The sequence below is a fragment of the Rhodamnia argentea genome, chromosome 10 (genome assembly GCF_020921035.1).
Source record: "Rhodamnia argentea isolate NSW1041297 chromosome 10, ASM2092103v1, whole genome shotgun sequence".
Lineage (NCBI taxonomy): Eukaryota > Viridiplantae > Streptophyta > Magnoliopsida > Myrtales > Myrtaceae > Rhodamnia > Rhodamnia argentea.
In genome coordinates, this window is record NC_063159.1 from 20,265,308 (window position 1) to 20,276,781 (window position 11,474).

General features: G+C 41.8%; 2 protein-coding genes across 5 annotated transcripts; both read left to right on the forward strand.

The window, feature by feature from the left end:
* Window positions 1-1,492: 1,492 nt before the first annotated feature.
* Window positions 1,493-6,334, forward strand: LOC115742303 (WD repeat-containing protein 44). 4 transcript variants are annotated; one of them, XM_030676517.2, is made up of 8 exons: window positions 1,493-1,653; window positions 2,104-3,385; window positions 3,470-3,560; window positions 3,704-3,861; window positions 3,975-4,026; window positions 4,253-4,332; window positions 4,425-4,518; window positions 4,811-6,334. In XM_030676517.2, the coding sequence occupies exons 2-8, from the start codon at window positions 2,210-2,212 to the stop codon at window positions 5,341-5,343; spliced, it is 2,184 nt and encodes a 727-aa protein (XP_030532377.1). In that variant the 5' UTR covers window positions 1,493-1,653; window positions 2,104-2,209; the 3' UTR covers window positions 5,344-6,334. The 4 variants fall into 4 exon arrangements, with proteins under 4 accessions (XP_030532377.1, XP_030532380.1, XP_030532379.1 ...); XM_030676520.2 differs by having other exon boundaries at window positions 1,502-1,653; window positions 2,167-3,385; XM_030676519.2 differs by having other exon boundaries at window positions 1,505-1,699.
* Window positions 6,335-7,679: 1,345 nt separating this feature from the next.
* On the forward strand, window positions 7,680-10,227 carry LOC115742326 (glucan endo-1,3-beta-glucosidase). Its single transcript, XM_030676551.2, has 4 exons — window positions 7,680-8,320; window positions 8,433-9,409; window positions 9,508-9,835; window positions 9,932-10,227. Exons 1-4 carry the CDS (start codon window positions 8,224-8,226, stop codon window positions 9,958-9,960), a joined length of 1,431 nt encoding a protein of 476 aa, XP_030532411.2. The 5' UTR covers window positions 7,680-8,223; the 3' UTR covers window positions 9,961-10,227.
* The last annotated feature ends 1,247 nt before the right edge of the window (window positions 10,228-11,474 follow it).

Consider the following 11,474-nt stretch of genomic DNA (forward strand, 5'->3'; position numbering starts at 1 on the left):
TGATTAGCGTAAAGGCAAGTTCGTGCCACGTAATTGTTGCTCTCATCTCGCGACGCTCGCAAATGGATTCCATAGTTGACTCTCCCCTCTAAGCCACTTCCTCTTTCGCGAAGTTGCTAAATATTGCCATTATTGCCCAAATTAATTCTCTCTTCCTTATATTCAAGAGGGAATATAGTCTCAAAATTTTCGCTATAAGGACTAAGACGAATGTACATAAGAGAACATCTATAATGCGTTGTGAGTTTGTGTTAGGGAATTCTCGCACCAGAGAATTAGTGTAGTGTAGAGCAATTAATATTGACCCATAACTCATTGATTTAAACTTTCGAATAAATGTGAGTGGTGACAGGCTCAAACTTGGCTCTTCCCCCTAGGCGAAAGGTATCGGGCTTCTACTGTTCTTCCTAAGACCGATTAAGAATTTTGAAAGGGAAAATAACATAAAAGGATAAGAGCATGAGGTTAGAATTACTTAAGTAAGTAATGGGGAGAGCATGATATTAAATATGATGTCGCTCTAGAATTTCGAGTAGGCAATGTTGGTTTTAGTGCTTTTACATTCCTAAAACACAATAACAATATTACTTTATTGGTGGGAAAAATGAGGTACGTGATCCTTAAACTTTGGTTCAATATGTAATACTATCCCAAAACTTTTAATTTTTTTAATATGGTCCTGAATTTTTTAAAAAACTTCCACAAATTGAACGTTTATTAATAGTTCGATGACAATATTGAACAGATTAAAAGTCAATGGACAACATTGTATATAGAGCCAAAGTTTAGAGACTACTATTGCACTAACTAAAAATTTAAGGATGACATTATACACTGGACCAAAGTTCATTGACCATCCGTGCATTCATCCATTTTTTGGTGCGATTATCCCCCTTTGTTTGTTCGCACTCCAACGTAAAAGAATGGTACACAGCAAAGTTTGAAAAATTTCAAGAAAATGTTCGAACGTTGCTAAACTCCGTTAAACAACAAACATATTTACCTTGAGTCACACCTATCACTATGTCGGTGAAGCCTTACCCGATGGATTTGGACGAAACGATTTGTGTGCAGTTTTGGAGATCAGTTGAACCGCGAGGGTTGAATATTTCGATATAAACCCATGGGTCAAATTTTTTTTTTTTGTGGAACTATTAGCATACCGAAAATTTTTCGGTTGTTTTGGGTTAGAAAAGAGTCGAAATGAATTGGTTGCAACGCTTGAATTACGACGGAAAAAAAAAAACGTGCACAAAATTACTATTTTGCACAATCAAGGAAAGGAATTTGGCATCAATAATGTTGCTAAAAAATAAACAAAAATAAATTTCGACAACCATGGTAAAAATCGAGAGCCGGACATGAAAACACGACATTTACTCGCGAAATCTCGTTTCTCGGGCCATCCGTTCACGAACATCAAGGTATTTCCATTCTTCGTTTCCTCATTTGCCCTTCTTCTTTTCCTTTCATTTCAAGCAAAAATTTTATATCCATTAGTTTTTGTTCACTGTCTCTCCTGCTTCCTCCAGAGAGAGAGAGAGAGAGCGAGCGAGCGAGCGAGTCCAAAAAGCTCCCAGAAGAAACGCCAATGGATGCTTCGATCTACGCTCTCCTCGCTTTCGAGGAAACGTATTGAAGGACGAACTCGGCGTAAGGAATTCTTTTTAATCTCGCTTTGGAAACAGCATTCATCGTTGTATGTGGTTGACATTCTTACACATTCTTACTTTTGCTTTTTTTTTTTTCTTTTCCTTTTCCGGGTTCTGGATTTCTTTCTTCATTTGCAATTCTGTGATATTCGTTTCCGTGTGTGGGTTTTGATCCTCGCAGTCTGGGGAGTGCTGGGTGTACTCTAGTTTGCTGCAAATAGTTTGTTCATGAGTCATTCTTTATGGCCGAGTTTTTCCATTTGATTACGGCTTTTTATGGCGTGGAGGACTAGGTTCAATGGGTCTGGATTGGGATCTATTGTTGGATCTTATTGACTTTTGTTTTTATAATAGGCGAAATCAGAGTTGCTGGACTTAATACATTTCTGCTGCAAATACTAATGTTGGGATTTGTGCCTGTGTTTTTTTTTTTTCCCTTTCTTTTTTCTAGTCTTGCTGATTTGCTTGTCTGTGGGGTGTTCCTGATTACAGCACGTTGCCTTGGTATTTAAAGGCTATTTGGAGGTGGGGGTTTCATGGGTTGAACTCAAAGAACAATGGGGAGTTTCGGGGAAGAGGAAGATGATCAATTTTTCGATGCCCACGAAGAGATTTCATTTGTAGACAATGTACATGGTGATCGCTTTCGTGGCGCTGAGATTACCGGTTCTGGTCATTTCCCTGGTGACTCTGCCTCCACAACTTTCACGTATGATGTTTGGATGCGTAGCCCCTGCAGTGTAGAAGAGCGGCGGACTAAATTCTTGAACTGGATGGGTGTCGGTTCAGATTCCGTTGCCTGTCAAAGTTCAGCAGATGTAGGTATGGATCCGCCGAAGGATGTGGATAGAGTTAAAGGGAGTAGCGGGGCTGTGTTGAGGAACTCGGGTTTCAAGGATGAGCTTTGTTCCAGTAGATCTTCAGAGTCGTCTTCATCTAGTGATAATTCAGAATGGGCAAGAGAGTTAGTTATGGAGGAGGAAAATTTTATATGTAGAGCAGGGAATGGGGATGGGGCAAAGGAGGGTGATGTAAATGATCTAGGTGTCAAGATGAGTGAAGGTCAGGATATGGGGTCAAATTGGTTAGATAGGGTCAAAAGGACTGAGAGCAGAGCTGGTTCATCTCCACTAGCAAACCAATTTGAGGCGAGTGAACCTGCAGAAGCGAATGGCGCGAAGGAGGTTATGAAGAAACTTAGAAAGAGGTGGCTTACTAAATTGCGTTCCATGACTTGTGTCATGGATAGGCAGGTAGAAGTGTGCTCCAGTAAAAATGATGCATTAGAAGGTATGAGGGTTCAGAGGGTGAAGGTTCGGCATTGTAGGAAGCAATTGAAGGAATTGTCAGCACTGTTCATGGGGCAAGACTTTCAGGCTCACAGCGGTATAATTTCAAAGATGAAATTCAGTCCTGATGGGTGGTTCCTTGCAAGTGCCAGTGAGGACAGGCTCGTGAAAATATGGCAAGTGGTGGAGGATGACAGATCTGATGATCTAGACATTCCTGAAATAGACCCATCATGTTTATATTTCACTGTGAATCATGTCTCTGAATTAACTCCACTCTATGCTGAGAAAGAGAAAATGGGTAAACCAAGGAGCTTGAGGAAGACATCGGACTCCGCTTGTGTCATTTTCCCTCCAAAAGTTTTCCGGATTTTGGAGAAGCCATTACATGAGTTTCGGGGTCACAAAGGTGAAATATTGGACCTTTCATGGTCGACCGATAATGTAAGCAGTTGTATACATTCATAATTGAAAGACAATAGTTGGGAAAAATTATCTTTTAACTTGTTCCTTTGATTGATGGTACAGTATCTGCTTTCCTCTTCCGTCGACAATACCGTTTGTCTGTGGCAAGTAGGGTCTGACAACTGCCTTGGAGTCTTTAAGCATACAAGTTATGGTGAGGACCTAGATATATCATGTTTTCCTAAATCTACTTGATCTGGCATTGTCCCTGCTTGGCCAATACTCTTCATTTTCTCGCTTTTGTTCGAAATGAAAACTCAGGATGTCCTTTTTTTTTTTGCTGCTTGTATGGTACAGTAACTAGTGTTCAGTTCAATCCTGTGGACAATAACTACTTCATCAGTGGTTCAATTGATGGGAAAGTGCGAATATGGGCGGTTCATGATTGCCAAGTTGTTGACTGGACTGATGTTAGAGAAATTGTGACCGCTGTTTCTTATCGCCCGGATGGACAGGTACAGGGCTCTCTCTCTCTCTCTCTCTCTCTCTCTCTCTCTTATTTTGAAGAAATGAGAAATTAGGGATCTAGAGGTCAGAAATCCCTATGACAAATATTGCATCTCTGCAGGGGATGATTGTTGGATGCATGTCGGGAAGTTGCCGCTTTTACAGCTTGTCAGGTACACCCTCTTAATTAGTAATGCTTTTTCGTTCTTTCATTAAGTTTTGTCATGGCAGGCAGCATCATGTTTACCCCGTCCTTTCCCCTTCTATCCCCTTTTTTTTTTTGTGCCAGAACTCTTTTCCCCTTCTTTGTTAAGGCATATTTTGTGATTGGCGCCTTTTGGTCCTTTCTTTTCATAGTAGACTGTTGCTTGATGAGGTAATTGTTTCTGTTTGGATCAGATAATCATTTGCAGCTGGAGGATGACATATTTTTATGCAGTAAGAAGAAGTCACTTTGTAAAAGGATAACGGGGTTTGAGGTAGCGATGCTTGCTTCCTTGCTGCTTCTGGTTCATTCCATTTCTTGCATTTTGTTGGATTGTGTTTAAATCTATCTTGCGATTCCATCCAGTTTTTCCCACACGATTCAAGCAAGTTAATGGTTACCTCTGCGGATTCACAGATAAGGATTTTAGATGGAGTTAACTTAATCAGCAGATACAGAGGTATACTCTTTTCTGACTTCTATTTCATTTTATTAAATTATTTATTCATCATTCCTAATTATGTTTGCTTGTCTCGCTAGGAGCCTCATAACAGATCTGTGTCTCATTGCATATCTGAAAGACCTTGCTTAGTTATTACTTCCAAAGCTTTTGTGAAAACAGGACAGAGTTGGTTTAAATGTTGGATGCAAGATTATTCCTTCACGCTTTTGCTGTCTTACAGTAAGAGTTTGTTCATCAACGAATCATTGAGTTCTAAATATGTGATCTCCAAACGCTCTGCTGCTTGCAGGTTGCCGTGGTGCCGGTAATCAAAACTTTGCATCTTTGACATTGGATGGGAAGCATATCGTTTCAGCATCTGAGGACTCAAGTGTATATATATGGAATTGCCTCGATCAAAAAGGGCCTGTTCCTTCTGAGGCGAAAGTCATCAGATCTTGTGAACGTTTCTCCTCTAATGCATCAGTGGCAATACCATGGTGTGGGTTCAATTACAGTAATCCACCCGATGGATTGAAGTTGGATGACTTGGGTAGGAAGTCACTGGAAGCTCTCTTGTCTTCACCAGCTTGTTTCTCCCAGGGCACTGAATTTTTCTTGGAGTCTTTTCCCAAGGGCTCTGCCACTTGGCCTGAGGAGAAACTTCCCACTTCAAGCCCATGGGCATCATCACGTGCTATGTACAAAACCCAGTGCAAGTTTCTGAGGAGTTCTTGCCAGAGCACATCCAGTGCCCACGCATGGGGATTAGTTATTGTAACTGCTGGTTGCGATGGAAGGATCAGATCTTTTCTCAATTATGGGTGGCCAGTCCCTCATTGAGATTTTGAGTTGCTTATCTAAAAGTTCCTTGGAGCATTATGAGTAGCCCTCAAATTGGCTTGTTCATGTGCATAGGCAATCTTTGATAGGCAACGCCTTGTTCTGCATGTTCAAATGATTGGTGTCAGCTGGTTCAGGTTCAGGACTCCTCGAGCACATTTTCAGTGTGTAGTAATCTGAGTTGGCTATGACTGTTGGCACCAATTCAGCAGTTGTGCTTGTAATCGAGCTAGGAATCTGCAAGTGGTCGAGGTGGGCTACTCGGATCGCTTGCTTACTTCGCTATTCTTTTGATTCATTAATCTGAAAGGTCATGTCCAGGCGGCCCTGAAAAGACGTGCAAATTACACATACTGCATTCCAAGAGCCCATCTACAGATGTTGTTGGGTTATAATAGATGGATGTGCTTGAATTGTGGGGCCTAAATTAGGAGCTCTTCCTTAAGTATGCCTCTATAAAAGAAGATTGAGATAGGGCATATCTTGTTCTGTGGTTGGAGTTGATTCTTGAAAGAAAATGGTGGGGGAGGTTCACCATGATATCATGCTGGCTGGTCTGATTGATTGAAGCAATTGTCTGCCATTTCGGTCAGTTTTCAATGTAGGGTCAACTGCACCGGATCTTGTCCAGAAATGGGATCCTGGCTTGTCTTGGAATCGGAACGCTTATATCTTCGGCCATGCTCGGATAAGATTAATTTCTTGGTTCAGGCAAGCAGAGGACCGGACCTCCATCGTTGCACGAGCTCCAAAATGCGCTGGAGCTTCCGCTAACTTAAATTGAGGATGTAGGTTCTCTTAGATAGTTCCAAGTACATAGAATTTTTTTCCTTTTCTGTTCCAGTAAGTATAGGAGGAATATCTTACAGTGTAGCTTGCATCCCAGTGTAATTCACACGAAGCTAGTTAAGATTTTAGTGGCAGTGAAGAAGGATTGTACGTGCTTGTCCCTTTTGAGGTGAAAGAGAATGGGTTCAGCAATTTTTCTGCAGGAGTGGTGTCCCTTTGCCTTGAATTCCTGCTTTTTGTAATTATATACCAGTGTTTCGTCTAATCACAATCAAAGCAAGTGCAGAAGGAAGCATGGACATGAATCTGGATTGAAAATTTCGCGAGCAAGAGCTATCAGAAAAGATGGACTTAGTCAGTGACGGGTCAGCGCGAACCGATAATTTCTTGCTCCTATTCATGCTTGAGGTGAATGGTCACAGTAGCCCAGCAATTTCCAGGGATTAGCATGTCTTGGGCATCAGTGGACAAAGTGGACAAGTCCAAAGCATCATTATTAGGCATAAAGGGAAAGACGCAAGCCACATGAAAGGCTGGGGACGCCATGCGACCAAACGTAGCTTTCTTCTCTGTTTCTTGAGGTGTAGCGCAAAAGCCAATCGAAAGCCACTGATGTTACGCAAAGTATGGTTGGCTATCAGATGCTTTTATTGTTCCTGTGCTCTTTTGAAAGAGTACATTTCCTGCCATTTCTTATTGGTTGGTAAGGCATTCGATGCGTCGCGATGCGTCGCTTTTAACTTGAGAGCAAGTACCGAGCATCGAAAGACCCGAATATCAAGTATCTCGTGTTCTTAATTAGGAAAATCGTTGGGAGAGAAAAAAGGAAATAAGAAAGAGTAAGAATGTCTAAATTATTCCCACTTATAAGTTGGGTTGAAGCTGGTCGCTTCACATGAAATGGAAGTATAAGCTTTCCATTAAACAAAACATGGGTCTTTTGTTCATTTTCGTCGGAGCAAGACCGTCTTAGATCAAGATCTTAATCGATGGTTAAATGCATTCAGGTAAAGAATGAAGACAAGAGGGTGCTTGAGGGCGGTGAGGAGACCTAGATACACATACGGGATAGTGACATAAATGACCTCCGAACTTTAGCGTAATATGCATTGCCGTCCCTGAATTTTTAATTGGTCAATATGGTCCATGAATTTTATCATAATGTGCAATGTAGTCCCTAAAATTTTAATTTGTTCAATTCCTAAACTTTTAGTACTTTCCAATTTGGTTCTTGAATTGTATGAAAGTGTTCAATACCGTTCTTCAATTAATTCAAGTTTAGAGACAACATTAAACATTTCCATATAATCTACGGACTAAATTGAACATGCACAAAAAGTCTAGAGACGATATTGAACAATTTAAAAATTCAGGAATGACATTGCATGTGGCTTAAAGTTGGGGGATCATATTATATATTGGGTCAAAATTCAGGACCATTTGTATCATACATGGTCGCTTGCCGTTGCTTGGGGCTAGCTTGGTGCAATACCCATTGGGCCTCCAACTGATGGGGCCTAGAACAACAACTTCAACAAGAGTTCAGAAGGTGAAGCCCAAAAGCAGAGAGAAAAGCCGGATAAACGTGTAATCTGAATCTGGGAAAAACGACACACAGGAATCTTTGACGGTTCAACATGACATCTAAAGTGGAGAAATCAAGAATGCTTGCAAAGCTTGTGCAAGGATCGACTGGAGAAGAATTTGGTCTTTTAATCTCGACTGGAAGTTTCATAAGATTCGAGAAAATGTGGTCGATTTCCATGGAGACTTGTGTACATTTCCCAGTGATCGTGCCCGAAAAAAAAAAAAAAAAAGGGACTGGACCTGACCGGATCGGCGACGGGTTTAAAGAAAGAAAAGCTCGCAAAGGTGCTCAACAAAATCCTCCTAAAGCAAATTCCTCAATCCAAAAGGGCAAAGCTCCGTCTTCAGGCATCTGCAAGAAACACTCCCTCAAATGCAAAGGAAAGTATCTCAAGTCACACTTTTCTGGCTTTTAGACATGGGAATTGGAGATCAAACTGGCCATTCTCAAACTGTCATGCTTGGCCTTCGGTCATCTTTCGCACCTCCGCATTCGACATTGTAATGATTGCGGAGATGACAAAGATCATCCCCGGAATATCTTCCGGTTCGATCTTCGACGTGGTATTCTTGCTTCTTTCTTCATCCTTCTTCGTGCAAGGTCTGCTCTGCCTCTTTCCTTCTCTAACCAAATATTGTCTGATTTGTACTTTTAGCTCTGCAATTGTAACACACTTGACTGACGACCAAATGTTCTCATTTTTTTCCTTCAGGAGCTCATGCTGACATTGGGGTCAACTATGGCACAGTCGCAAACAACTTGCCTCCGCCTGCCGAAGTTGCCCATTTCCTCCTCGAGTCCACCACGATCGACCGCATCAGGCTCTTCGATGCAAACCCGGACATAGTAAAAGCCTTTGCTCACACCGGCATCGCCGTCACCATCACCGTCCCTAATGAGCTCATCCCTCAGCTCACCAAGCTGAGCAATGCCCAAGATTGGGTGAGGACTAATGTCAAGCCTTATGTTCCCGCCACCAACATTGTCCGAATTTTGGTCGGCAACGAAGTGCTGTCGACCGCGAACAAGTTGCTGATAGGCAACCTGGTGACGTCGATGCAGATGCTGCACACAGCCCTTGTCAATGCGTCACTGGACCGTAAGATCAAGGTTTCCACCCCTCACTCCTTAGGTATTTTGTCCAGTTCGACCCCGCCATCAAGTGGGAAGTTCCGGCAGGGATACGACGTGCATGTTCTGAAGCCACTGCTCAGCTTCCTCAGGGAGACCGGCTCACCTTTCCTGGTGAACCCGTACCCGTTTTTTGGCAGCTCTGAGGATACTCTCGATTACGCGCTGTTCAGACCAAATTCGGGGGTGATGGATGAGAGTACCAAACTTGTTTACACAAACATGTTGGACGGGCAATTGGACGCCGTCTACTCAGCGATGAAGGCGCTGGGCTTCACCGATATTGAGATCGTAATAGCGGAAACAGGATGGCCCTCAATGGGCGACTCGACCCAAGTCAGTGTGGATGCAAAGACGGCGGCAGAGTACAACAGTAATCTCATCCGCCATGTATTGTCGGGCACTGGCACGCCCCTCATGCCAAAACGGACATTTGAGACCTACATTTTCGCTCTCTTCAACGAGAATCTGAAGCCGGGACCATTGTGTGAGAGGAACTTCGGACTCTTCAGGCCGGACATGACCCCTGTATACGACGCCGGGATCTTGAGACCCACGGTAGCCGCTGCAGCCGAGAGTTACTGTCCTTCATTCCCGTTAGTCATCGCCCTTATAAGTATGCTTGTTTGATTGCTTTGTCCACTTGGCTCTGGCAGGCTGGATCATCCATTCCGATCGACCCCAGTCCAGTCCCGAGCTCTGTGACACCGCCAACAAGTCCGGCGTCTGTGTCGCCGCCCAAGGGAACACAATGGTGCCTGCCCAAAACAGAAGCAGACCCCGATGCTCTGCAGAGAAATCTCGACTACGTGTGCGGGCTTGGGTTGGACTGCAGGCCTATCCAAGAAGGCGGCGCGTGCTTCTTGCCGAACACGGTCCGAGCTCACGCGGCATACGCCATGAATGCGTATTACCAAGCCATGGGAAGAAGCAACTACGATTGTGATTTCAAAGAGACCGGGGCTGTCACCACTGTCGATCCGAGTTAGTCCTCCTCCTTCCTCGTTGCTGATCATTCAGGGGAAGAAAGATTTTTCATTGCTCTCCATCAACTGTTCTCTTCTTCTGTATCATTTTCAGGCTATGGAAAATGCACATACCACGGATGATGGGAGCGTCTCTTGCTCATAAGATTAGCAAGAAGAACAGCACAGAGCATTCGTCTTCTTTATTCCCTCCAATTTTGAGACAGCTACATCTCTCTTCTAGTTCTGCTATGTAGTTTCAATTTCTACATTTTGATTGAAGACAGTGACAAAGGCAAATGCGGCTAAAAGCCTGCTAGCCAAGTGGAAATCTAAGTCGTAGTCGTAAATTTGTACTTCTTGTTCCTTTTCGCAAGTCGCTCAGCTCGATTAGTCATCTCGGACCAGCTTCAATACAGTTAGCAACGGAACTTTTGTCTTCAACTCAGGGTCATTTGTTTCGCGGAAAAATGAATCATCTCGAGAGTTTTTTTTTTCTTCTGAAAATGATCGTGTTTATTGCTTACAAATGTGAATAGACGAAAAACATGTTCATCGTTCACGAAAATATTTAGATTTGAATTGTCGTCGTTCATGAAAATATAATTTATTGGCTAATTATTTTAAGCGATACAAGAGATCATATTTAAGAAAATGTCTTCCAAATTACTCATTTTTCAAGAAACAAATAGAGCCTTATGGTGTGTTTGTTTGAGTGAATGTGTTTTCCGAGTATTATTTTTCCGGACTTACACCCTTTTTTTTGTTGGTCAAAAGCAAAATATTCTCATTAATCAATAGAACTAATTGGTGACTTAGTAAATAGAAAACACTTTATGGTCAACGAAAAACTTATGCGCAAAATTAGAAAAGTGAATTCCTTAATCTAAAGAGGCGAAAACAATTTTTGAATTGCTCCTCTAGAATTTTGGTAAATTTTTAAACTTTTTTTATTTTAATTATTTTCATTTGATTTTTATTCTATATCTTTTTTCTTTTTTCCTTTCCCTCCGCCTGTTGCCGGTCCTCGGTGATGGCCAGTCGGTTGATAAGCTTGAGCTCGCCCGAAGCCAGCAAGCCTCGAGCTTGCCAATGGCTGGCACCCGTCGATCGTAGTAAAGGAAGAAGAAAAAAGAAAAAGAAAGAAAGAAATAAAACAAAAAAGAAAAAAGAAAAGAAAAGAAATAATCAAATATATTTAAACTTTTGATTTTTTTTACGTGAAATAAATTGATGAGATTGAAATTATTTTCCAATTAGATCCAAACACCAGAAAAAATTTTAGTCACATATCGCGGGATAAAGGAAAACTAATCATTTTCCTAAGAAATTATTTCCCGGAAAGTATTTTCCTTTAACATAAATTTTTTCGCAAAGGAAACACACCCTTAATGTTTTCTTATCAAGTTTCACCTGATAATAGGTGTGATATCTTAGGCTACGTTTAGTCATTCGAATTTTTAGTAAATATAGAATTGGATAGGATAAGATAAAAAATCCAAGGATTTTGCCATACCCTATTCATTTCTTGGTGAATTCCGAATTTAAAGTCAAGTAAGCAGAGGCAATACATGGCTAAGATCTACTTTATTTTGCGATAATAGTAATATGCTTTGAAAATTACTCATTGATGAGTTCTGATGAGCCGAGTTATTATT

Bases quoted from the DNA above. Each gene is read 5' to 3' on its own strand.
- LOC115742303 (XM_030676517.2), top strand. From the start codon at position 2,210: ATGGGGAGTTTCGGGGAAGAGGAAGATGATCAATTTTTCGATGCCCAC. The intron at 3,386-3,469 runs GTAAGCAGTTGT...TTGATGGTACAG, and splicing joins TTTCATGGTCGACCGATAAT to TATCTGCTTTCCTCTTCCGT. The intron at 4,333-4,424 runs GTAGCGATGCTT...GATTCCATCCAG, and splicing joins AAAGGATAACGGGGTTTGAG to TTTTTCCCACACGATTCAAG.
- LOC115742326 (XM_030676551.2), top strand. From the start codon at position 8,224: ATGATTGCGGAGATGACAAAGATCATCCCCGGAATATCTTCCGGTTCG. The intron at 9,410-9,507 runs GTAGCCGCTGCA...TGGCTCTGGCAG, and splicing joins CCGGGATCTTGAGACCCACG to GCTGGATCATCCATTCCGAT. The intron at 9,836-9,931 runs GTTAGTCCTCCT...TATCATTTTCAG, and splicing joins TGTCACCACTGTCGATCCGA to GCTATGGAAAATGCACATAC.